Source organism: Dendronephthya gigantea, unplaced genomic scaffold (assembly GCF_004324835.1).
Source record: "Dendronephthya gigantea isolate DGI-Jeju-01 unplaced genomic scaffold, DenGig_1.0 000009F, whole genome shotgun sequence".
Lineage (NCBI taxonomy): Eukaryota > Metazoa > Cnidaria > Anthozoa > Malacalcyonacea > Nephtheidae > Dendronephthya > Dendronephthya gigantea.
In genome coordinates this window covers 2330858-2358767 of record NW_021163019.1, presented here as the reverse complement: position 1 = coordinate 2358767, position 27910 = coordinate 2330858, and the positions used below count along the sequence as shown (strand labels likewise).

At 36.8% G+C, this 27910-nt stretch overlaps 1 protein-coding gene across 5 annotated transcripts; it reads right to left on the bottom strand.

The window, feature by feature from the left end:
- LOC114517488 (neuropeptide SIFamide receptor-like) lies at nucleotides 1-27610 on the bottom strand. Of its 5 annotated transcripts, XM_028537228.1 has the most exons (7): nucleotides 18334-18411; nucleotides 18121-18224; nucleotides 11290-11457; nucleotides 5746-6108; nucleotides 2538-2783; nucleotides 2182-2357; nucleotides 1-1727 (listed from the first exon to the last, which is right to left on the bottom strand). In XM_028537228.1, exons 4-7 carry the CDS (start codon nucleotides 6087-6089, stop codon nucleotides 1270-1272), a joined length of 1224 nt encoding a protein of 407 aa, XP_028393029.1. In that variant the 5' UTR covers nucleotides 6090-6108; nucleotides 11290-11457; nucleotides 18121-18224; nucleotides 18334-18411; the 3' UTR covers nucleotides 1-1269. The 5 variants fall into 5 exon arrangements, with proteins under 5 accessions (XP_028393029.1, XP_028393030.1, XP_028393031.1 ...); XM_028537229.1 differs by lacking the exons at nucleotides 18121-18224; nucleotides 18334-18411 and adding an exon at nucleotides 27494-27610; XM_028537230.1 differs by lacking the exons at nucleotides 18121-18224; nucleotides 18334-18411 and adding an exon at nucleotides 22717-22855.
- Nucleotides 27611-27910: the final 300 nt, after the last annotated feature.

Genomic DNA, 27910 nt, shown 5'->3' with positions numbered 1-27910 from the left:
AAGTGTAATTACAATCATTTATTATAATATTAGTTGCTGTAATATATTCCAAGACAGCTTGAACGTGACCCAGATGTTTTAGAAGAAGTGACATGCATTAAGTTCTTGAAAGCATAATTGTCGCGAGGTAATATACTCCATTTTGTGATTAATTGCAACTAATGAGCTGTTTTTCAAAACCTCCATCGATCTGACTTTATTATTTCCTCGGAGATTATTAATATTCTTGTACAAACTATATATATACATGAATCGTACAACATTCATCAATTTTTACACAAAGGGGGCGTTCTTTCGCACACATAACACACACCTCTTCGTTGTTTTTGTTAGTTTGTGATCGCAAGAAATGCCGAATGTTATTGAAGATCATATATGACGTCAACTATAGATTTGAGGTGAAAAATAACAGTTGTTGTTTAGAATTCGATCTCAATTAAGAGAATGAACCTCTGTATTATACACGGTCTTGTGACCCAGCCAACAAGGCATCATACAGCGTTACCTCGCCAATAGCCCCTATTGAATACAAAATACATAAGATTTCCTCTCTATTATACCTGACTTAGTGCACGATTGTCTTTCCTGTTCAGCACGTGAACTTTTTACAGTCACAGTTGGCCTAATAGCTCTCTCCAATGTGTGTTCTTTGTTTTAACGACATTTTAAACATATTTTCACGAACAGTAAACATCTTTTAAGAAGCTAATCTAATCATGAAAGATGATTTAAGGGGGTTGTAATGTGATATTTTTAACGAGTTGTTCGCCTCCCACCTTTAATGCAATCGTCGGATGTCAACGTATTCATAATCGGGGGATGCGGAAACGTTATTTTTATCTAAAAAATATTTATGTAACTGGAAAAACAGTCTTTAGTATTTAGAAAGTGGCTTTTAAAAGTAGGCGTTATCATTGTTATGTTGAGAATTCTTAGATGAAATCATTGTAGTATCCAAGATTAGATCACATTATGATCAACAGCAGGTTTCTACTTTTCATTTCAATATGAAGTATGAGACTAAATTCTCAGCGCTGGACTCTAATATAACTGGTGTGATAACTCACGGGGTTGAAGCCTTTTACGTTATCTGAGTTTGAAGCATGCAGCAATACACTAAACACTGAACGTGCGCTGTATATAAAACTGGAGCTATTACACAAAAAGCTTCAGGCAAGTATGGACATGTTCATCACAAGTTATCGTTCCAGTTATATTCTAGAATTCAGAATACGTAAGCGTTGCCCGTGGGTGTTGATGTTGTTCTTTTCACTGCGAAAATGAATCATAATGCAGAATGAACGACCATTGCTTGACCATTCGAAAGACTGGCATCAAAATGAACTCGATGCATATGCATCTATAAGTGTGGGTCACGAATGAACTGCATGAGTCCTTTTGTTTCTTCTTCTCCTCGCTGTTAAGCGAGTCAGGCATGCATTTGCTGTCCGGTGTTATCGAACTTCCCCCAACACTAACATGACTAGCCGTCGATAGTCTTCCCTTAGGACTGTACACGAGTGATATGCACTCAGATTCCTTAGTCTCATTTGAATATTCTTCGTCCTTTCCCGCGCAGAATGTTCTCGACACTGTCCTAAAGTGCTGTTTAAAACCCTCACGGAATTGATCGTTGCAAATGTTGTATAAGATCGGATTACTTGCACTGTTGCCGTACAACATAACCACAGATATGTCGCGAAGAATTGGAAATTTGGGCGACTGACCTGTACAAAGAGAGAAAACATGAGTCGTTCAGTATTCTAGGATGATCCTTATGAAGATACTCTGAGCTTGTCTTCAGCACGCCTGCTCACCCTCACTCTTGATTAAGATCAAAGGCACTCTTCCGTGTAATGCGTGTGTATTTTATCTCGCATTTGCCAGATTCAGTAATTCTAATTTCAAAGTTTCAAAACACTAGTCTGTCGAATTGCAGAGTGATTCAAGGTACTTTCTCTGTCGATCTGGTCATGGGCGAGGCTTCTCTCTATTGGCACAGTGATACTTAGAGAGAAATTTGCCCCGAGTCCCAAGGGCACTTTAGAGAAAGGGCCAAGAATATGATGCTGACTTCCTCTCTTCCCTCTTTGGTTTCAAAGTTAATAAGCTCGTGAAATAAGCTTGACTCTTATGATCTTAATCCGGCTACAACCCCCTACATTCTAGCTATACACTTACCGCCATCAAAGAAGTCGATCCAAATATACAACAAGTGTATTGGCAGAACGAGGACTGCAAACGCTGTGACTACAAGCCGCAAAATCTTGATGATTTTCTTCGTCTCTTTCTGTTGTTCTTTGATAAGAGTGCTGTTTTCATGGCCATTGTTGTTACAGGAAAGCTCTGCGCCAACCCTAAAACGTTTATTAAAAGACTTATTCGAATGCAAATATCAACTCAGCAAAGAAAAATCTGTTTGGTAGAAGTATAATGAAGTAAATGCTGCAGAATGGATTTCTATTTCGACAACCCTGAGCGCTGCTGATTGCCGGCTCAAGCGCGAGATCACGTTGTATTCAATGTAATCTACCTACTTTATGTAACAGACCATGATGATGGCTAAAGGCACGACATATTGCGCAACAAAAACACCAATGGTGTATGCCCACGTTACCATACCAGCGGCCGGAAAATCTTCTTCACATTTATCGCCTTTTAACTCTAATGCCAACATGAATGGTATCACAACCACCAAACCTATTGTCCACACCACTAATATTATCCATTTAGCATGGCTCGTTTGTAACTGTGGTCGAAGCGGGTATACGATTGCAATGTACCTACAAATAAAATATAAAACATATTGATAAACCAGATGGCCGCGTATGTCGATCTTAAAAAACAAGTTTTCGCGAATCCAGAAAAAAAATGAATGAATTTGAGGCCTTTTGACGTGTTTTGTTTTCCGCATCACGCTATCATTTTTTGTCAACAAAGGCATAATTTTCGGCCAACGGGAAGGTGGCGATCTGTCGATATCAACATGGCTAAGATGATTTACCATACATACAGCAAAATTTCTGTTCGAAAAGTTGCTAATCCTCGCCTATAATAATATTCTGGTAATTATATCGCAACCGATAAAATTCACAAGAGGATTGTATCCACACGCATGCCACCATCTTTCTCGATGGTGAATTTCGTTTCAAACGGTAAACAGGCTTGGAGGCTGGCCATTCAATAATCGAACTGTTAATTTGTCTCACATGCGACATTGCGATAATCTGTTTTTAAAAGCTGCGTTGAAGCGTAGGCACATTTTTCACATATGTTAAGCAAGTTCCAAACGCTACAGCACAGCCCGTTTTTAGGGAAAGTTTAGAGATATACTTTTTTGTGGTTGTTTTCGGCAGAGTTTTCCCACGAGCAGGTAGTATTGGAAGAAAGTTAACATGTTCAATTCAAAAACATTTGTCGCAATTAACCAATTTGCCGGACACGTGTTTTTGTAATTTAAACACATTGACTGATTGAATTAGGTTTTCTACCACGCCTCAACAAGCGATGTTTGAGAAGAAAGAGCCGATGAGTCTGACTTCTAACATGCCACAGATGGAGTTTGTTTTTTCACCTATTGCCCTATTACCATACGTAACAGTTTTTTTACTAATTCCCTTTTGATTGCATGGCCTTTCGATACTTCCATGCACTGGAAAGAATTTTAATTGTTATGGAAATTGTATATGGGATTTGCTGTTTACACCCTCTTAAAGATATACCTCACACACTGTGTGAAAAGAATCAATTATCAAGGATAACCATTTAGTTCAGTCCATTCTCAAGAAATTTTTATTTAGCATTCATAATGAACTATCATTTTCTGGTACTTTTAGTTTCTAGACCCTAGAATCGTTTGCTACATCGATAGGCAATATGAAACTAACTGAATTAGATGGTATAACGTGTTCTTCGCGTTTGGGAAAATTTGGTTTCATGGATTCCTTTAAACAAAGGTTTGAACTAATTCTTATGAATTCAGTTGAATATCATTTGAATATTTTACAAAAGCACTTAACGGGCTAGTCACGAAAAAAACTGCTTGCTTTACTAATAATTCAATTTAAAAATCTACTGCAAATATTCATCAGACAACGTAGGCTACGTCAACTGATTATGTCGTATCACGAAGTTGAGTTTTATTATTAAAGCCTTAATCGATATTTTCTGCTCGAAAGCTTCGAATACAAACAACTCCTAATTGGTGGTGAAAGTGGAAATGTTACTAATGGAACCGCGGTTGATAGAAATCTAACAAAACATATGCATGACTCTCTCATCTGAGCTTGGAGTGCATTGTCGCACGTCCAGACGCCTTGTACATGCACAGCGGAAGTCGAAGAATGTTGGTAACGATTTTTCGAGATGCTATCAAGCATTTCAGGAAAGATTTCCATCCTCACCAAGTATAGCTAGCTAGTGTATGACTGTTGAGTGAAAGACTAATAAATCCATAGAGTACTCAAACGAGTTCAATGGGGTTTTTTTTTAGACATTCCCAATTTCCAAACTTTTTAAGCCCATTCACGACGGACCATGACACCATGCACGCATTTTGTTTTACAATCGCGAGACGGAATGAATGTGAGAAATGAAAGTAAAGTCGACGGCTAATTATGCATTCGAGTGTTATGAGCTTTTTTTCTGGATTATATGTCTTATATTAGTCTGATATTCTGTAAGCTGTCTGTGTTTATAGTTTCATTCCATACTTCCATTCAGCGAAGATAACGAACAACCATATTTGGCCTCGTGACATGTTCATTCGTTTATGGATCTTGATTTCAGTCAACAATTACAGGAAATTGAATTAACAAATCTTATTTTTGGCGGTCCCTAAAAGTTTCTATATTCAATTCATCGACTCGTTTTTTTGATCAGTTTGAAGTTTCTCTCCACGCTCCAGTCTGTGAAGCCTATGTGGTTTATTCCCACAGAAGATCTCGTCTTCCTGTGCGATTAAGCTACATCTAAATGGTTCGCCTTCTGCGTTCAACAATCAGAAACGATTGTAGGAAGTTTCAAGATTCCTGTTGTTAAGCTAAAATAGCTACGTTAATTTAAGATACGTGCGTTTAAAGCAGCACTTATATAGTAAATGGGACTACAGACATCATACTGTGGATTGATGAATAATTTAACCTTGACCAGAGCCCGATTCCTTCATCATATGAATAGACAAAAATACTCAAAGTCACGAGATTGTCTCATCTCAATTCCCACTTTCCAAGATAATATTTTTCAAAAATATTGCTATACATAACCACTTCGATCTGCTATTGACAAAAATACTCCATCTTTAGAAGTATTCATATAATAATCTGTGCCAAGATGTAATAATAATACACAGATCAAATTTTTTAAGCTTTGTCTAAAAGAAGACATCTCTCTAATATTTTACGTCAGCGTATATTAGCCAAATAGAAAATCTCCCTTTTAAATTCGCCTCGCATCAGTCCAATTACGGCTTATTAACACGCGAATAGCGATGATGTGAATGAATGTTCGAATCTGTGTGAGTTTAGATCTGATATCATATTTTAGAAAACCTTTCTATATATAATTTTTGTTTTTTATGAATGACATATCTGCTATTAGGTTCCAATATATAGTCTGGAGCACTTAAAGATTCCATGAGATACATTTTGGTAACTGGCTTACTAGTAACTGGAACTATACTAGCTCTCTCTATGAATGAAGTGAAATGTTCGCCTGTTGCAGGGATGAACTTAAACTTAAACTTACCGTCCAATGCTGATCGCAACAAGCGACCAAACAGACACGGTTGTAGACATCGTCTGTAAGGGTGGTATAAGCTTGCACATGCTTGCCCCATACAACCATTTATCGTCCGAAAACTTGACGATTAAGTCCAACGGTATGTTAATAAACAATACAAACAGATCGCTTGCAGCTAAGTTGACGATCAAAAAGTTCGTGACAGTCCTCATTTTGCTCTGCCGGCATACAACAAGGACCACCAAGATGTTACCAATACCTCCAACGACACACAGGACTAGGGTTGATATGATTTCGAAGTTTTCCGTCGCGGTCGAAGTTGCATCATCTTCAGTAGTGTTGCCCGTCATGGTGTGCGGCAAGGCTGATCTAAATGAAAGAGAACATTAATTTGACATGTGATATGCACGCGTATAAGGCAGGTTTTATGCGCTGTACGTGCACATGTTTTGCACACTTTCAAAAAACGTTCAGAAGGCGGATGTGATGTTCGAGAGCGCAGAGATATATGTGTAAAATAGACGACTAATAAGGAAGGCACAAGGAGCGGGAACGAAGGTTTCTAATGGAGACCAGAAATGAAATGAAATATTGAAATGATTAATTTTATGAGAAGGTGGTGTCTGAAGTATAATTGACCGGCCGTAATATGTTTGATTATGCGGCTTTCTGTTTTCACTCGTGATGGAAGATGCTTGCATCCTTTAAATTAACGTTCTTTTAATTTCAGAGGTTGCATGCTTGTGCTAGTTAGAAATCCACAACGTGTTAAATATTGATTTTTCAGTTGAAGGCTTATAGCAGGCTAACACACAGAGAGCAAGTACCGCATACTATGTAAATACCGTAAGTCAAATAACAACATACCAATTCATCGGTGCTCTGCGCGACCGATTTTTCACGGGACTTAAACAGCCTGCGGGTTTGCATGACTGCTATAAAAAAGTGACATTCCAGTAATTCTTGAATTCGACTCGAAATATTCCCACAAGTACTCAGCCAGTCAGTTTGTATGCGCAGTAAGCATTTAATCGTTCGACTTAATTTGCACATCTGAGGTACTAACACAAACGACAGGAGTGCGCGGTTAATTAGTTCAAACTATTTATTAATCAGTTCATCATGAGTGTGCGCAAAAACAGCACACGATAAGACGATAGGTTTGGAAAACGAATTGCATCGTTCAGTAGCTACATTTTCTTCATCTTTCAATAGAACTCCGTATATCAGAATCCCATGCAGGAACTGAAATTAACGCAATCATAAGATGGCACAGTAACAATTAGAGCAAAGTATAGCTATATATATTAAACAAGTCTAACTGTATGGAAGAGTTATAAGACTTAAGGTTATATCTTACAACGATGTTAAGATTTTCAATGAAAAAAAACATAAAATTAACACCATAAAGTCTTCACATTTTTACACAATACATTCTACCTACCGTGTTAGCAACTACGATCATAAAAGTACTTCTTAAAGCTATAGAATATTTGCCTTATTCGGCTACTGTTTGGCCGTTTCCATTTTCCAAGTTGGTATAGGTTACATGACGTACGACCATTAACCTTTACCATATACCATTGGGTTGTTTGGGTTCCGCAGGACAGCCTATGTATTATCGTTTAGTCTGTAGAATCGTTTATCGCTGACCCTTATCTCCGTAGAAGGAGGTTGTTTTTGCCACAAATAAATATAAAATTTTCCTGGATCAAATTTAGCAAGATGAATGTCTGTCAAACGATTGAGCAAAGACTATCAAGACTCATTCGACTTTCGATTCTCCCGATTCCAAGATAGACCTTCACCCCAAAATTTCTTTTTATTTAAATACCTGCCCCGCAATATCACCGCGCGTTTGACGAAGAACACTTGGCGTCATCAATCGTTTAAAGGTAGCCGCGCCATCAATTCGGCAAAGCTGTCAACAACTGTGCCGTCATTTTCCGAAACAATCTTAATCCTCGCGCGCGCATCGGTTTATACTCGCGAACGTCATCGCGCGCGTCCATGTTATTTTTGGATGCTATCACATGCAAGTAAATAAACCATGCATTTGCATTACCAACTGACAATGTAATGAAATATAATTAATATACGTAAAAAATGCACTAACTATAGCTATATACTTCGAATTAGAGGGTAGAGGAAACTTTAAATATAATGCACAATCTTTCTCTCGTCCATCTGTAAAGATTCTATAAACTGTTTACTGTTTGTTGCGCACAGCCTATTATAAGATTTATAGACTATATAGCTATATGCACAAGTGCGGTATTCTTTTCAAGTCGTATATGATATCCACTTGATAAGTGAACCTAATAACCGGTGTACTTTTTCTGGTAAACCTCCCATTTATGGAGTTTTATCAACTCTCAATTTTGGAATTACACTTCTTGAACACTGAGGGCTTTTTTTACTTAACTTCTAGGAATTTGTGATAAATTCAAAAGCAAGAATACCGAAGCTCAAATTACAGCGATTAAAATGATACGATCCTCCCGATAAATTTTTTTCACTTGGATACGTACGTAGAGGTAAGAGAACTAAAGGCTGCAATAATATTTACCTCATCATTAACAATCATATTAATCTTTTTATTAATGTCGTTTATTTTCCGCATAACTAAGCCATTCGGTCCAGGTATATTCGGTGCTTGTTTTCAGTATATAATTATGAATATAATATGCCCTTGACCCTTAATAACCTTCACAGAAAATTCTTTATACACATATCCCCTGTAGTTACGGGAACCACTGAAATATCATTTTGTTGTTTATTGAATCTGCGTTTCAACCAGCTTGTAGTAATCATGAGGGTAGATTGATTCATCATAGATTTGATATGACTAGAAAATGTTATCTACAGTTAATATTCTATTGTATATCCCTAATCCCTCTGTTTTACCAATATATATATGTGCAATTTCCTGTCTTGGAAATAAGGTAACCACAACGACGTATTTTTTCGCCACACTGAGATAAGCAATGAGCTAATTAAGATCTCATCATTCCTCACCGTGCCACAGCCAACTGTACATGGCATTTGCAATAATAAACTGTGACAGGAATTTCAGTGATAATATCATCGGTGATATATGGTTGATCCTTGTATAGTTTTGTGATATAATTGATTTTTATATACAGCAATCCCTCTTTCGTTTCATATTTGAAATTTATCAGTGAATATAATGCATGCCTTTTATACATAATAATTCTCCCAATCACATTATTCTCTCACAAATCCTCGCCTCTAAAATTTGGCTATTGTTTCTTTTGCCAGAAAGCAACCTGTTTTACGTCACTATATATCGATCTTTGTATAATTACGTGATGTAATTGATTTTATATGCAGCATATATGTTTACAATCCCATGTTCCAAAACATGTTCCTTTTCATATTTGAAATCTATCAGTGAATATAATGCTTCCTGCGATGTCAAAAACGTGTTTCAAAAGTAGATATGTGGAGTTAGCATCTTTGAATGGGGCAACATATACTTATGCCGCCGCATATCTTGATTCAATGCGAGGATATTGTTTCATCATAGTACATGCTTGTTTTTAAATGCTGCACTTGCATGCATGGAGCTCATATGCTCAACAGGCATGCAAAGGTCGTAAATATTTCGAAACACCCATGATGGCTACTTGTATAACTTCACGTGCCTGTCATAAAAATCTCTGCATGTTTCTAATATTGAATTAGAGAGCCGGCTTCCCCACAATCCAGATGATCCGGCGAGATTGTTTGAATAAAAATGCACATCTCTTATCAATCAGAATATCCTCACCTCCTCCCATACACAATATTTTTCCCAATCACATTATTCTATTAAAACCCTTGCCTCAAGAATTTCACATTGTTTCGTTTGCCACGAAGCAAGCTGTTTTACGTCACTATATATCTTCCCACCCCTTATCATAATAATAAATCTTCCCTTAAGGAAAGATAAATTGATTATATGGTGGCCTCATGGGTTTACGGAATTTAGAGTAATTAATAAGTTTGCTATAACCTAATTGCTATAATCGGCTTTGGCCAAGTCACAGGATAGCCCACTGGTTTTTTCTCATGAGTCGTTCCACGTAGCCATGCACGCTAAAATACCAATTAACTTAACATCATGTTTGGATAGATAGGCTGCATGTTTCTCACTATTGCACTCATAAAAGCTATATTGTTTCATCATTAATCATACTACGCTTTGTCCTGAACCTATATGAGTGAAATCTGTTTTTTATATTGACTTAATCACTACTCGCAAGAGATTGGAAAGATTACAAGAACTATAAGATTGACGTTAAACACTTAAGAGAGAAAAAAACAATACCTTAGCGATCCCTGCTTTTAGGTTATGTTATACCTCGTGCGTATAAATATGTTATACTTATCTGTCAGTCGTATACAAATTACTCCCGCTATTCATTACGATTAAAACTGCTTGCATTTTGTGATCAATTCTAAAAAAACATTTTTCATACTTGCTCATGATATTCCACGAGATGTTAAACAGTGTAGACACAATGCTGACTGGTTCCAAACGTTTCAAATCGTACTAGCTTTTCGTTGCTGCACATATACGGATGCTACTCTGATATGAATCAACATACTGATCTCCACGAGAATTTGTTAAGTAAACAAATTAGCGCATCCCATTATGAGCTTTTTGTCAATTGTTTTGTCACAAATCGTTGGGAGGCACGAGTTTACGCTTGTTCAAACATAAAAGGCCTCGTCACTGCGCTGGACATAAACATGACGCAATTAGATGTATTATTACCTTTATTAGTTAACGTATAAGACATGCGGGCATGCCGGTAAGAGATCCTCAAACTACTGTACTCTGTAGGTGCAATGACGTCTACCTTTAGCCACTCGAGCATATGGCTGCTTAGAATAATAATAATCAACATATGAATCTAAGATATGATGTCTTGTTTCCATTTCGTTCTTAACACGACAAGTTGTGGAAAGAAACTAGGCTGAATTTGGTTTTTTTGAGCTGTTTTCTTTTGTTGATCACAAAGATATTGTCGTTTATATTATACGCCCACGATTTCAGTATATATCAGGCCGGCTCGCTGTTTACAACATCTTCGTTTCTCAGATGCTTATTAGTTTACATTCATTTCGGTCAACCGATTGTGCGCTTGACGTGGATCGCTATAAAATACTCCAGAGTTCAACTATGAAAACTATTAAATAGCGCAGTGAAATCTTATATGTATATATGTATTTTGTTGACACTCAACCAGGAGAAGAATTCATCGAAGAGAGACTTTGAGTTGCGATTTTGCAATTGCCACCCTGGTTAGGGCTAAAAATAGTATGCAAGGAGTTTTCACTTCAACTTTTTGATCTTCTTTAATTGCGACTTATCCTAGTAATTCTTTGAAACGCTTTTCCGCGATATATAAATATAATGCCATTTTTTATCATGACTTACGCGCGGAACAAGACTTGCATTGTCGGAATATCTTAATCATTATGGTTTGATACGTGCATGATGTACTTCTTCATTAAACACGGCATTAGTATATATCCCACCTTAGTTTTTAATAAGGTACCGACTGCCTTCCCACTCCTTAAGCGGACGAACACAACACAACACACCAATGCAGTGGCTAATGATTGTTTGAACTCTGAACGAACACTTCAATGACGTGGAACCATAATCCAGGCGGAAAATTTTGATCTTCTCTCAATTCACGAGCGCTGAAATTCAAACGCAAGCGATTCGATCAGTACGAGGAGGCTGGCGAAGAAAGTATTAAAGCACTACTCAATTTGAAATGCGTTTGCGAAATGCAAAGCTTTATATGAATTTAAAAAAAATATGATCAGACGTATTGTTTGGGTTTGAGATATCACTGTATCAGTTCCGCCTCACTTATTAAACACGCGCCCACGTGCGCAGACGTTAACATTTGGAGGGAGTGATGTAACTACTTGAAGTTACTTCAACTAAGTTTTGTATTCGATATGCTTATATGGTGACTTTTCGGCGAAAAGATTTGAAAAATTTCTCCAAACAGCACCCGGTATCCTTTAATTATATTGACTGATCATAACATAAGATATGCATCTTGTTGCCAAAGCGTTTCATTGTATTTTTATCGTGGCATCAAAAGAGGAAACTTCATGTAACGATCTCACATAGAATTTGATTGGCGGAAAGACGCATTATTGCCGAGCCAATCAAACCTCGTGTGACATCTCGTATTACTCGTGTCAAGGCTATTCTCCATTACCGTCCGGGCTTTAAAATTCTGCCGATGCGACCGTGACCGGCCTTAAAAACAAAGCGCGCTTCCCCCGCGCGGGCGTAATGGAGAATCGGACGTAATGGAGAATCGCCTTTATCCGTTACGAAAAAAACATCGCTCAACATCAAAGTATCCCCATTGACTCTAGGAGTTTCGATAAACGCAATCGCTAATAGAAATTCTGCTATGTTTGAGTAGATCCCATGACCAGCATTAACCCCCAGGTATTAGGGTAAGTCAGCGCTCTACCCATTCAGTACGCGTGGGTCTGAAATAGGTTTCAAGCATACTACAGAAGTCCCATTCTTATTATCGCATTATAGCCGTCCAACCAAGCCAAGCGCTTGAATATAATAGCGAGCTTAGCCGGGTTTTGTCAAATCAACGACGAAGACGTGCAGAAAAAACATCGCTAACCAAACAGCTCCTCTACCAGGGAAAAAAATTGGCTTAAACAAAGCAAACAAAATCACTAAGATACATATCTGAAAGAAACAATTGAATACCTAAGCTGCGTTTATCGCTAGCGATTTCCGTGTCGTAGGTTTGATGCATCTTAAGAGCTTGTTTTCTAAACCTTCGACGAAATCATAGATCGATATAGTCCTTCCTTAGGCTTCCTATGATTAGTTTCTGTTCACAACAGCAAGTAAAGATACTTCGCACAAACCTCCAAGCATAGGCGTACGGGGGGGTGGGGCTGGGGGGGCTGCAGCCCCCCCAATTTTTGGGGGAATTAATTTATTCGGGCAAAAAGAGTCTTGTCATTCGGGCAAAGACGTTACGATGGTCTGGTGATTAGACAGGGAATCTATTCACCATAAAGCTAAACTGAAGCTGTTGTGTATATTAGCATAGATTGCATAACTGGTTCAAGCATGTTGCGTCAAATTAACCTTTATTAAAAGTTAAGTGCTATAAATTAATCGGATTTGGTTATGATTTTTATGCACCTACCAAAAACGTAATCACGTAAATTCCCACAGAAACGGCCAGAACGAAGTGACAATATTACAATAGGTTTGGCTACAGTAGTTTACCCAGCGTAATTTAGGCACTATAGGCTATACAACCATTAAACTTATAAAAGTATGTATCTAGTATACACAGTGAGCTAGTGTAGCTGTATACGCATATTGCGAAGATGTGGTATGACTGGTATCATGTATAGGTGTGCCGTGTGCGTAGTAACAATCCGATCAGTAATTTTATAGCACACAGTTTAGACTAGTGTAACGGATATCGGATAATGGATTAAATGTAAGTAAATATATGCTAATACTAATAGAATAGGAAAAGTAAGCTGCCGCGGATGCACCATTGCAAGTGCGTCCGAGATTAATATATAAATATAGCAGTTGATAATAAATATACTGAGCATTCTAGATGATAAAAGAAGCGTACACGCCCTATGGAGCGAGAGTATAAATACCAAATGTGAAATATTGTATAATAGAGTTGGATCTAAACCACATGTGTGTGTGAAGTAAACTCAGCTCGTTAGACTAGTCTTTCCTCAGGCCTTTATATTTTTTCTCTCGCTTCGTCACTATATAAATAATCGCCTGGAATATTACAAAACGCAATAGCCAAGCTCTAATAAAGCGTATGGCGGAATTTCATATATCAAATAAAATGTTATTATGTTAGTCACTTTTTCTTTCGTTGTAAATCGTAATGAATATAGTTTAGTTTAGAATTTAAATGGCTAGGGATGATATTTCTTTTTATATTACATCTGTCAATCTTCAAAGGAAACCTTTTCATTTGTAGTCTTCTCAGATTATATAATTTTATGATGACGTCACAAAATCTATGACGTCATGTCATTCGGGCAAATTTAGCGCAGCCCCCCTAAAAAAAGTATGCCCGTACGCCTATGCCTCCAAGTGCCCTGAAGTCAGTGTAATGTCCATATAAAACGTCACAAAGCGTCGTACAGTATGTACATCGACCAGAACCAAAGCTTCGGTGAACTTGCTTCGCATCCAATTTTCAAGCCAAAAAACACAATGCAACTATTTTTAGATTTGATCGGATAAACTTTGCCAAACTTGGACGAAAGTAGCTTAACATATTTTTGAAAGACGGTTCTGTCCGTCCAGACAAGATGATTGATAAATAAATTTCGCAATGAAAATATTCTTCAAATGAAAAAAAAATTGTCCGATAAATTGGAGCAGAACGCCTACACAAACGTCATGGAAAATGCCTTTGCTTTGTTTAAATTGTTTAAATGGAATAGTTCTTACCACAGGAACGATTTAATTTAAATGCGGTCTGCCTTATAAAACCTCACTTGCAGTGTATATGCATGAGGTGTTAAAATTTCCTGTAAGCGTTTTCCTAAAGCTGTAGTCGGTGGCAGCGTTCAAGGATTTTATGGAATTCTTGATATTGAAATGTCGCCCGCAAATACCACAATAACATATACGCGAGGCGATCACTCAACGTAAATGACGTAAAAGTTGGCGAGGTTTTTGTATGTAAACTTTATATATAGTTAGCTTAAGATCACTCGGTCTTGAAGACGCTTTGATGTAGGCTCTTTTATCTGCTTGAAATGACATAAATCACGCTGGGAACCTCATGCTGGTTCTCTAATGAAAGCGCTATTTTTGAAAAACCATACGATGCAACTTGCGTTCATGATCTTAAAGACTTAAAAGCCAGCACACGAAGTACGTCATGTTCTCATGCAGTTACAGACCACAAGCTGTTGTTATAATGCTAGAATATGATCTCTGCACGATGGTCACCTTGGTTTGTAATACTAATATATCATGACGGAAAGGTATGAACTCATGTAAAGAGGTGGGTGCCACCTTAAACATGACGCCATCGTAGGTGAAAGAGAGAGAGAGGGGTTGCCGTTGCCTGTGCATGACAGTAATTCCCTAACAATTTATTGAGCATTTTTCGACAAATCTTTTCCTTGATCGTGGGGTTTGTGGTTTGCCGATGATCGAGATTGTAGATTTTGCACGGCGTTTTATGCCGGGATTTGTTCCCACATATGTTGAAATATAATATGCCTTTTTTGTGTACAAGGGAAGTACATTATGTCATTCCTAGACCAATGTAATTGGACTTATCGGCTATCTACAACCACGATTAATATAACGCGATGTCATGCCACATGCCTTTTTAGCAGTTGACAGTATGTCAGCCTGTAATTTTAATAATAAACCTATATTCGTTGCATTTACGTCTACAAAGCACTCGTTTATACTGGATATTATTAACATGCAGTTGCTCTTTCTAAAACTAAACTTTCCTATCTCTCGACATCATGATCACCATTTCTTCTTAATGAAAACGGCGGGGATAGGCAAAGCATATAGCTATATAATTACCCTTCAGTATAATCAAAGCATATTCCACCTTTTTGCAAATGAATCGAGGTTCCATTTGAGCATCAACCGCCGGAATATTGCGAATAATTCAACGAACCTTAATCGGTAATAATGGAGGGGAGGGCATTTTGCTCTATCGACCCTAAACGAACACCTAGTATTGTGCTAATTCTGCTCATAAACAGACGCTAATGTATAATAGTTACTTAAAGTCAACATCGCCTGTATAAATATCCACGAATATCTCTGCGACAATAGCATTCTATATGCGCATTCATTGTACGAACAATCCTATCGGGGTTTCTTGAAACTTAGAAACGCCAACGTACTAACAAAATACACATTTTCAGAACTTAGAAAATTCTGAAAACTGCCACAGACAATAAGGAGACCTTAATTACTAACATCCGGACAATTTCTTTGATCGGTTTCATACAAACTACGGGCGTTAGAAATCGCGTCGAATCGTCGGCGCAAGTAGCGATAACTAACCTTCCTCTATTCTACCAAACTTCGTCAACCTTTTCAAGACAGCTTCGTTGCATTCTAACCATTTGTCGTGGCAATGCACCAAACGTAATAAATCATTGGGTTTTGTATCCAATATTAATTCTGCACATGTCCATCACTTTTTTGACCACTTAGTCGCTCGTCAATCTTTTCTAATGCTGCGCATAATCCAATAAGCCTCGAATTGTTTTGTTATTACTTAGCATAAGACGTAAGAATGTTTGAACAAATATACTCCGTTGTTTGCTAACTGCATCCGTGGTACCAGTTTTATTCAATTCTCTTTTTTTATTGCGTTTTGAGATATTAACATGAGCGTCATATGTTAACACAATGGCTCGCGTTCAGTTTCGTATCCAGCCGTCCATAAGCGATTGCTTCAGTTACTATACATAGATCAGTAGCTCAGTAGCTCGAGCTTGCAAAACAGCAAAAGGTATCTATTTTCAAATTTCAAAAAAGCCACATATTTATCGCATGCCTAGAGGAGAATGATATGACTTCTTATATTCCTCTGGCGACATTGCGGTGTGATTTAACAATTGAAGCGCCCTGTGAGTTTAAAAAAGTAAATCGCGCTTAAGTTGCACATAGAGGTCATCAGTGAAGCTGAGGAAATCCCGCGCGCAGTGCTGCTTGGGAAGGAAGCGCCGCGGAGGTCAAATAGGTCGCGGCCTCTTAATTATCGTACAATTTGTAGTCAAAGCATTCATAAATGCACGTCGTCTGGCCTCGAGCCTTGTTCGCGCATTAAGGAGGCCTGGACGCTGGCTTGATCAAATGATCATTCTGGATCATCATATTTCTTGACGATTTCGCAATGAATTTTTCATCGAGTTCTCGTCAGTTTATCTTACAGCTACGTAAAACCATTATCGTTCGCATGCAAGATTGATTATGATTTTGCGAGACGTGCTCTTCGTCGCCAAGGCGACAGCCGTCGATTTCAGAAACGCGCAAATTCAGCGTTGCATATTCAAGAACGCGTGATAAAGTAATACAGAAACGTCAAAGCAATTTCTTTTGCATTTCTATCGTTTGCAAATACGATAATGCATTGCAAGTTCTCGACTCGCTTTTACTCACTGCTTGATAAAGCAGCATCGCGCCAGGGAGGTCGCCTGAGCCATGCAGTATCTGCCCATCTTGTTTTTAATCATGATTCTCCTGCGACTTTGGATATTGCATGTTCTTGTTATTGTCAATCAATGAACTTGTGGAAGTTTCCTAGTCAACAGCTGTCGTGAATTAAGTACACGTCAAGCATTATTATTAAATCTATCCTAATTTAAACTTTCCATTATTCAAAACAACAGCAAACACGCTGTAACAATTGTATCCGCAAATGCGGGCATTGTTTTCTTCAGTATATTTCGAAAGGCACGAACTCAAACGTTCCTTCGAAGTCTGTGTGACCTTGTCGCGTTCATGAAATTACGTTATCAGAAGATTAAACAACTAATGATTTCATTAGGAAAGAATAATAATATAGCATTTTCCGATATCTGTGCAAGTTATCATTATGAAAATGCTGTAATTATGCGCATGTGGGGTTTTGCTTGCGCGTGAAGAATTGACAGGTATACACGCGCGACCAACTGACAAGCGAAATGAGGTAGAATTGTCCCGAAAATTATCTATTTTTCTGGGCAGTTTATTGAAAATTTGACAATAGAATTTTGCAAATTTACATTCGAATTAGATTTAATGCGATTTGCGTATGTAATCTTATTTTAATCTTGCCTAAATGAGCGCTGCGTGTTCTTAATATTTATAATTAAAACCGTTACAAGCTCCACGCCGCATGCGCATTGACCGTGGAGTACACGAGTACACGACGAAAATTGCATGCAATTGCTGTAAACAAAGATTTAGTTATCAAGCAACGATTATGTTTCCCCTCGTAAATTTCTTTGTGGAAATCACGATTGTCCGGAGCAGTGAATGCGTGCATTATAGCATTATAGATCAATCTTTTATAAGATACCGAGTTATCGAAGCACACTAGATAATCCACATAATTCTCTCTAAAATAACATATATTCGTTGTTTCAAGATAGAATAAGAGGATTGTCCTGCGTAAAAATGTATAATCTATAGCATGGATTTTCCTGTGAAAGTATTTTAGAAATTTCACTTTATAAGCACTTTCGCAAGGGTTCATCATTGGCTTCAACACCGTTGAATGAACCATGATTTAAGTGTGATCTTACAGTGGGCAATACAAGTGTTGATTTTTTACTCACCAACTCTAAAGTAAGGCCATATATATCTCCAGGCAATTTTTACTAAATTACGACTACGAAAATTCACATTCCGCGTACCCAAGCCAAGGAACTCTTCAATTCAACTATAAAAATATACATATAGAAATGTCTTACAAGTTATAAGTCATCAATAAATTCACTGTATGTGCGATATATATCGTACTATATCGTACTACTATATACTTCACTTACAAGACACAAACATATCGCTGCATGCAGACGCTGCTTGTGTTTATACCCGTGATCTATGACGACAAAGGCTTGTTGTGGTTGTTGATCGCTGTTCGCCCGAGACCACTTCGCGGTAAAAACATGCAGGTAGGCTATATAATGTAAAAAAGCTGCTACTGTTGCCAGGTTTTAAAAATAAATACGCGCGGCTAAGCTGGTGGACTTATTGATTGATAGGAATGTCATTTTTTTAAGATTATATTGGTCGTGAAAAGGAAACGATTTTTCTTATTAATTGCTCAGCCACGTAGCACCAGAATCTCTAGAATTAACTTGGATTGAATTCAGTATCAAGTCCATTATATATTGTATACAGTAATTTATCGCGTATAAATACATTTAGATATATATTCCCACCATGAACAAACAACTCTCGGTCTCAATTTCACCCCGCTTATTTGAAGTAATGAATCATGCATGTACAGTTTTCTCTATCTTGTTTCTACCCGTCCAAACCGACATAATTTATTATAGTTATTATAAAAATGAGTAATTATACATTTATCTCAGAATATCTATTCCTGAAATTGGTCGAAAATGAGGGGAGGAGTTCCTATAATAAAGTAATGTCGGAAAACATTAAAGTATACATCCAGCGTTTACCTGAAAGCGAAATCAGATTTTATCATCCAAGACACATGTATATATCTCTATCCAATTGACCTGTTTTTCTATTGTATATCACTGTTAGTCTCAAGGTATGCGCTTCTCTTGCTCTACTATACCGACTCTAGTCAATACTATAGCAGCTTTTGCTAACAAATGAACACGCACGCACGCGTCTCGGCATGTCACATCAAAATCAACGCCTAACAACTTTTCAAGATGCATAAATCATTCGAAGTGTGTTCGACAAGAAGTAGACGTCAGAAAACAGATGTTCCATGTTTACTGTCATGTTACGTTTCATGATAGATGTGTATTAAGGTGTCGCTTGTTGTTTTGCTCTGCACTTTAATCCTATATGCGCGTATATTTCTACACGAGCTGGTGCAAAATCTCTTTCGCGTAGAAACTAAGCAGCTTTTGCGTGGATTACCTCGCGCTGGAGTATATTAGGAAATAAGGAATGGAAATAAACCGTGATTTTGGTCACACGGTGAAATCAAAAACAACGATCATCCTTACTGCATGTTTTTGTTTTCAAATTTTCAATACTATTCCACGATACTTCTTTTGTATCTCTATATCCCATCTTATTTTCTCTATATTTTCGTTTCTTAACCTTGCAACATCAATTATTCTATCCAGAGCTCAATAATTATATGAAGTGTATCCTAAACATTACTACCGGCCATGCAGCAGATTATATACTTTGTTTACTCTGTGTAACAACAACATTTTCGCGCGAATTTTCGCTATATGCTCCGAGTACGAGATTGATCCGAAGAACCTCACGTGATAAACCCCGCAAGAACGAGGTTTTGATGAACTTAGTTCAATGCTCAATCTCTGGACAGGGGTTGTAAATGCTGGTATAGACTATAGTCAATGAAGCGCTTTCTTTAATACCAAATAGTACTCAATGCAATAAGACGGGACCTGCATGTCTGAATCATTAGTGTTTATATAATCACGGGTTTAACTTTGTATAGAAGTGCCAAATAATTTTTCTTTCTCAATTGAGACTTGATACTATTGGAATGTGTTTTGATCGAGTACGGTTGTATAAAGACAATTGGATTGTCTATATTAGATATGATATACTATAAATGCACTGTATACAATATAACTATTTATCTCCAAGAAACCGATTGGTTCAGTAAGCGTTAACTTACACTGACAGTGACACTGCACTTGTTTGGCTGTTTTGCACGAGCTTTTATATATAGGAAATACGAGTCATCAAAGATTCTTTAAAGAACCTGCATGTTTATCTTTCTAAATGTGTGCATTGTGGACAAGTCTGATTATACATGCACGTATCATGCAGGCTTACCGCGCAACTGTTGTACAAGCGATTAAGACTGGGTGATATAATTGTTGGTTTCCTCAAGTTGAACATTTCAACCTTGAAGTGATGTATATACATACAGTAATTGAATTGTGCGGTCAGACATGTCACTAAAGGACATTCTAACGAGCTCAAAGATAAAAGTTCTACTGCATGCATATGCAGCATCGCAGGGAACCCCATCGACTCACCTTTCTCATGAATATATATTTTGTATTTGGTTTTCGCGCGCCAACAACGTTATGCAATTCCATAAATAATACTTATTAAAGAAACCCCAATTTGTTTTTCACTTCCCAGACAAAATATGAAACCTTTTTTGATTTATTATTCATATTGACTGTATTATAAAACTAAGCGGTGAAGAAGGTAGACGACAGGCTTGAATTCATGCGGTGTTAATCTTGTTAAAGTAATCACACATTATTAGATTTTAGATATACACAAACGCGTAGGTCAGGTTCTGCATATGTATGAATATATTTCCTTTCTGTATTCCGTAATCGTATTTAATTTTGCAATCTCTTATCTTTTTAATCGCTTAACAATGCAAAATGTGCTTTGGGTTAGTCTATTTATAAATATATATGAAAACTACTTCGATGTAATTTACAGAGCCTTTGTCGAGAGAATTTACTCTTCTGTGCATGACATGCCATCACATCGCACGTTTTAATTTGATGCAGTACAAACGGAATGCACGTAGCTCCTAAAGTAAATATATTTAGGACGAGTACCCTTGACTTTTGATAATATTCCTGTGCTAAAATTGAATACTTGCTATTTAATCGGCCAAGGTTCGAAAACCTATATAGCAGATACATGTCAATCATCGCTTCGCCGAGTGTTGAATATTTTTAAAGCCCATCGCCGGATTGTATAAACGTATCGCTTTTATAGTTTTGTCTCAAACATGCCAGGCTGCATGCACGTTCCGTCTGCGAGAATATTATCTGCGCTTCATATAGATTTCAATCACTGTTTTACACAAGAGAGGTTCCATCGTGTACTGATATACTACTTTTAGTTTTGGATCAAACGTGCGAATCTGTCAGTTTGCATGCATGCGAACCTGTTATCTTCGATGTCTAAAAACAGCATCCATCCATGCACTTATCGATTTCAATCGTCACAGGGCTGTCATAAACGTACGTATATAGCTACGTACCATCTGTATACATGAAATGTATATATATATGCATCCAATTTTTTATACAAAACTTTTTGCCATCAAAACTGGAAAAAATATGTATGTTTTATGCGCTGCATTGTCGCTTTCATATACAATATACCATTGCAAGTATATACCTTCTTCAGTTGCTATAGCAAACTGAAGTTTTTGTAACTCGATTATAAGCTATTCGTAAATACAATTACTGCATATTGTGTTTCACTTCAGACTGCATGTCCATGCATGTATGATGGCTGTTACATCAATGCATGATCATACTGTAAGTCCAGCGCTTATATATAACAAGTGTAAACTATATATGCATGCATGAGTACCTGTATTTGTTACACCCGCAATAGCTCGATCATGCATATTTATTCGGGTAAATATCACAAAAAATTCTGATGTGTTATGGAGGAAAATGCGCCTGTATATGGGACATAATTTAGCGGATTTCAAGTTTTTTGCAAATGGTCGGCGACGATTTTTTTGTAAAATGTAATCTATATAGTCACACACAATTTTTTTTCCTCCGAGATGTAAACTTTATATAAGGGCCTCCACAGACTAGGGATTTATATGTAGTTGTCGACAACGTTTGTGATCCGACAACTAACTGAAGTAATCGACAATTAAAAAACGTAGTCTGTTGCGCAAGTTGTCGACAACTGAGCAGTTTCTTTTTTCGAAAAGTTGTAAGAAAGTAATAGTTATCGACGGCCTCATTTTTTGGCGTTTTTCTGGTGTGTGAAAACTTTTGTTTTAGTTATCGAATACTCCGTTTAATCTCCGCGCAATTTCAGTTGCTAAATCAGTATTTGAGCGATCCCAGTGAGCGACGCACTAGGATCCCAGTGTGTGGAATCCTTTATCGGGCTTATTTAGTTGTCGATCACAAATAGTTGTCGCCGGACAACTAAATCCCTAGTCTGTGGAGGCCCTAAGTTCCTTTATAAGCTTTATACTTTAAGTTCCGTTACTATATAACTTTCCATGCAGACAAAGGCCCTCAGATCGAAACGTCGATTTGTGTTTCGTCTATTTTAGGATGCGCAGTTGTTATACCATATTTGATGCTTTATATAACCGTTTATATAAATATGAACTTTCTATGAACTTCTTATACTCCCGAACTAAATTCAACTCTTTTAGTGTTTTATCAGCTAAAATATACACATTTTTTAGATCTAGATTTGAAACTATATATATTTCCAGTTACCTCAATCACTCGAATCCAGCATATATACAGCTACTACCAAGAATACTTCCAGACTTCAGTGAATAGCGAGAACATTTATGGAACGGCAACTGCAAGTTATGACGTTTAGGTATAGCGACAAGATTCTGTATATCCAACTCGGAAGCTTACGGTGTTTTTGCCCAGCGATCACACACTGTGTTCTATATTGTTTTTATCAACTTTGATTAAATATATCGTCTTCTTCGCTGCAGCTTTCCAAGTCTCACGGCGGTCTAGCTTTAATTTGCATATACAGTGTGAACAAAATTACTTGCCAGTGCCAGTGGAATTTACCGGCTTGCGGTTAAATAATCTGGAAAGGACAGCAACTTAACAAGACAAATACACTTGAAATTCAGATTTCAGACCGCCGATATATACATATATAAGCTATATGCTGTTATCGTAAAAATTCGTCGCCGTTTTTGTCTGCGAAAATCGGTCCGAACCACGCACGAATATTATCAGTTCAAAGTTGATATTAATCTTTTTTCACCTCCCTGTGGTAATTTGTTCTTTTCTCTTTCCCGCCTCCCTTCTGCAGATGTTGTGTGGCTTATAGGATTGTTATAAAATGGTGTGCATTTATCTTCTCGTAATTTTTCGACTTCAATTATAGCGGTGTTTTTGACGCTCGCCCGCCGGGCGGGTACATGGCTTAGTTCTTCAACCCTCTAATTGGATAAGCTAAGGATTAAGTTGATAAATTTATTTTCAAATTCACAAATGTATTTTAAAACTATATATTCTGCCCACATTGTGGTTTGCAAATTGTTAGAATATAACAAATAACTGCTTTCATGCATCATGCTTGCATTCATTGTGCCAAAAATCACGTCTTTGATAAAGTTTCGCTGTGAAATTGAATATGGTATTAAAAAAATATATGGCTTAATTGTTAAACATGTATTTCCTCTGTGTCAAAACAATAGCATAAACCTCGTAATTTATAGATGTTTTTTCTACGCTTCTTATCTCTTTCTTTTCGAGAAATCCCTATTGGTTGAGGATCGATTGAACAGGAAAAAAAGTGGAAGATATATATAAGTCTAGATGCCGCTAACAGATTATGATTTTTTTGGAGGCTATTCCATGCATATATGGAAGTCACGCACGCGCGTATGAAATTCATGAATTTTGTTGTTTAAAATGCCTCGAATATTATCTTTGCGGCATGAAAACAGGATTAGGAATGAATTAATATCTTTTTAATTTAGTTTTACTATCTTTGCTCTAGGATCCCGACCAGCGCACAGCATCGTTGTTAAGCATGTATAAAACATGCAGAAATTGCTAGGATACATATATATGCATCAGGGTTTAACCACAGTTTAAAAATATTTAGACCACAGCCATATATTAAAGCATTAAAACTTATAAAAAATAGTCATGAAATATTTCCAGACTTTTTCTTACGACAAGCGTTATATTTATGGGATACGTGTAAAGGCCATTTTGCCGGAGAGAGCAACTTTTTCAAAAAAGGCTGTATATATTCTTTCATGCAATTCTACTTTGCTGGTAAAGAATTTCATTACCCTTTCACAGGTTTTGTACTCTTCTTATGCCAACAAATAAAATCGTCTGCCGTTCGACGGAGTGAAAATTACAACCACTCAGCGAAATACTTGTCCACAGGCTTGTCTATAGTTATATAATATATCACTGCATGTTTTAACTTTGAATGCAGAGTAGAAACTTTAGAGCATTTTGCGCCTGACATGTCGGCTTTGAAATTTAATATCTTTGTTAATTATAAGAGTATAATGGTTTCGTGTCGCGTACTTTTGTTCTGTTAAATAACACCTGCATATAATGCGCTATTTTCGAGATGAGAGAAAATTGCTTAAATTTATATTTCATCCAAGAACAAGAAACTCGATATTTTCTGGTGTCGAAGAGGAACTAACCGAGTACTGATTGCATGCTTGCGTTACGAACCTTAATTCATTGGCAGGTTATAACATTTCCGAATCAAAAATTTGGTTATATTTCGAACAAATTTCACTATCTATATTCTATACCGCATCAAATCCTTGCCCTTTCTCCAAGGTCGATTAACGCTATTAAAATATTTCTGGTTGCATCGCGGTTTAAGCATGCAGCTGTTTTTAAACACCCCATTTTTTAAACAGACAAATAAAATATGATTTTTAGAAACAGAAAATAAGCTTACATTGATTGAAAAAAAATGAAGTATTGAGCTATAGGGTTTTGAAAAGGCATTTTGCATAAATCCGTTCAGAATTTTCTAAAATATATGAAGAAATATGCCAAATATATTGAAGGAAATTAAATGTGCATGCATGGATGGATGTATAATTTTTAAATATATATAAAAACCGTCTGGATTTTTAATAAACTAAATCAAACACTTATATTTGATGTTTATATATCCACGTGTTAAATGTAAATAGACTTAGGTAAATTTTCAAAACAGAGAGGTGTTTTGTAAGGAACAACCCGACTGCTAGAGAGACAAGGTTTTGAGACACGCTTTCATGCATTGATGATTCGAAAAGAATATAAAAATATGTGCGTCTTTCATTTTGAAGTGTGTATATATATAGTTGTTGAATGTTGTGTATAAGTACACGAATAAACATCCCATTTAGTTGAATATAAACGTCTGAGAAGATTAATTAAAAAAGCAAAAATTTCCTAAGTTTATAAGATAAAAGTCTTAAAACTAATGAAATATAATGAAATATCTTGGCAAAAATAACTTGGTATGTAGCGTGGGAGTGTTTCCTCACGAATCTCTGACCTTCTGTCCTATGACCTATTATACTTCAGCGTTAAGAAATTTATATATTTTAAAAAATAGCATTTATGATTTAAAAGGGACTGCATGTGTTTTCATCAACAGGAGACTTTTGAAAATTGGATTATCATGAGGAAAGAAGTTCAACTCAACATGCATGTATAGGATCGATCAATATTTCTTGCTTGATTAAATAAATCACAATGCATGCACGAGACTTATTGAATATTTACTTATTCAATGCATGCTTTTAGCCAGTTTTGGAAACCTCGGTATATAGAGTTGCCACATGTAGAATTATATTTTAAGGTCTGTTCACACGATCCAATTTTGTTGGATCCAATTCACTTCTGACGTATGAAATATAGTCGGTTTGTGATAAAGCTGTACTGCATTGGCTTCAGTGGATTTGCTGCTCGTATACATTACAAGACAACAGACTATAAAACATCCATCAGAAGTGAATTGGATCCAACAAAATTGGATCGTGTGTGAACAGACCTTCAACTCGCGGATTTTACCCGAAGTTATAACAAAATGGTATGCGTGTATGAATATGCTGTGGCATTGCATGGCCATCTCTTGTTATTTTAGAAAAAGAATATAAGTTTATAAACAGGAAGTTCAGAGCATGTAAAATTAATTATATCCACGGCATATTTTGTGAAGTTATTGCTTCTCATTTTTTTTTAATCTACATGGGAGGAGCTTACCCCGCAAAAAACTGAGGAAATCATATATTAATTTATCCATCCACTTAGTCTTGATATATGCTTTTAAATTTTTAGATATCAAATTTCATAACATCTCAAATTTATGTCGAGTGTATAGGTCACGTTTCTGCCCAGTAGGTTTAAACCAAAGCAAAACAATTAAAAAAAGTTTTTGTGGATTCGTTTGAATGCATAAAATTTTTTTAAGCGGTTCCTTTTTTGCCAGACATCCTGTGTTGTGGATTTCTATAGTTTACTCCCACAATTGGTTATCTCTGTGCAAAAACGAAGAACATAGGTCAAGTTGAATGCCATTATTCAAAAAGGCATTTTATAAAATTTGAATTTTGCAAGACATTTTCTATTTTATACTGACTATAATAAATACATGCAGCAGTTGAAATAGTATGTTGAACGACGGGATGTATATCTTCAAGAAACAGAGCATAATTTATTTATGCATGCATTTCAAACACAACTATGATAAACACTATAAGGTAATCTTAAATTACAAGAATTGCAATGTTCCGTTATAAGAGACCCACTTCTGTCCTGAAACTACAGGCACAGCTCTACACACTGATCTGATACCTCGATGAATAAAGAAGCAATATACCTATGGAGAACAAGGCCAGAATTTATGATAGGAATTAATGCCATCACGCAAAAGAATCGTCTTTCAGAGTACATGCTATAGAGTGCTATACAGTGTATTATAATAGATCAGTGGGTTTAGGCCTATAGACAGGAGTTTTTACCCTGTCATAAAGCCCTGGTATGTCTTTGTTAGGCGACCTATTGTGCTTGTCCAGACTTCCTGGCTCGGGCAGGTCAGACCAAAGTGCGTTTAGACCAAGAAAACCTATCGACCTAGGCCAGGCTCGTAGTAAGGTATAGAACAGGGAACATAGACCAATTAATACAGGTAAAAAATATGTGCCAATATCACTTTCGTATGTTAAATATCAACCACTCTGCATGCATGACGTCTGCCAATTTGTAATACTTTCTATTTCCGCCTTTGCTGATATGAGATTTCATGCAATAAATGACGACTTTTTAATTGCCATGCACGTCAGTGTTTAAATTATCCGTGTATCGGATTTGGAAATAAAAACTTCGAGTTGTGCAGGTTTATACTTGAAACTGAACGTTTTTGAACGTCGGCATCACGAAAAGACATTCCATTCCTGATTTGAATAACTTTTTAGTTCAATAACATCTGTAACACAGTGACAATAAAGACAAATACTAGCGAACAACTGTTATTCTCACAAACCTCAAACTACGTAAAATGTTGCAGATCTTAGATGTCACAAGAAATTCGTCTTCAGAGCTGTTCCTTGTTGGATTCTCTTGTCTTGAATTTGATCCTATCTTTGTAAATACAAGAGACTTTATGACAAGCGAAAAACACACAAACCAATAGTGTCCTGGAGTCCTGTTATGCATGGCGGTTATGGCAACGTTTCTCATGTTAAGCATTATGACATGGGAAGCCACATTCCCGCTGTGTTTTGAAATGAATGTATCTTGTTTATAAACCGCGTGGTATACAAACCCTCAGCGGTCGTCGAGGTTTAGACCTTTCTTACCCTAAAGTGAACTCTCTTGCAATCTTCATAGAGTTTTCACTCATTTGTTTCCAAGCCCATCAGCTCGTGAACAGAACAGAACTGACTCGGCCTCACCTGGC

Bases quoted from the DNA above. Each gene is read 5' to 3' on its own strand.
- LOC114517488 (XM_028537229.1), bottom strand. From the start codon at position 6,089: ATGACGGGCAACACTACTGAAGATGATGCAACTTCGACCGCGACGGAA. The intron at 2,784-5,745 runs GTAAGTTTAAGT...TTTTATTTGTAG, and splicing joins GTTGCGATCAGCATTGGACG to GTACATTGCAATCGTATACC. The intron at 1,728-2,181 runs GTAAGTGTATAG...CTCTTTGTACAG, and splicing joins GATCGACTTCTTTGATGGCG to GTCAGTCGCCCAAATTTCCA.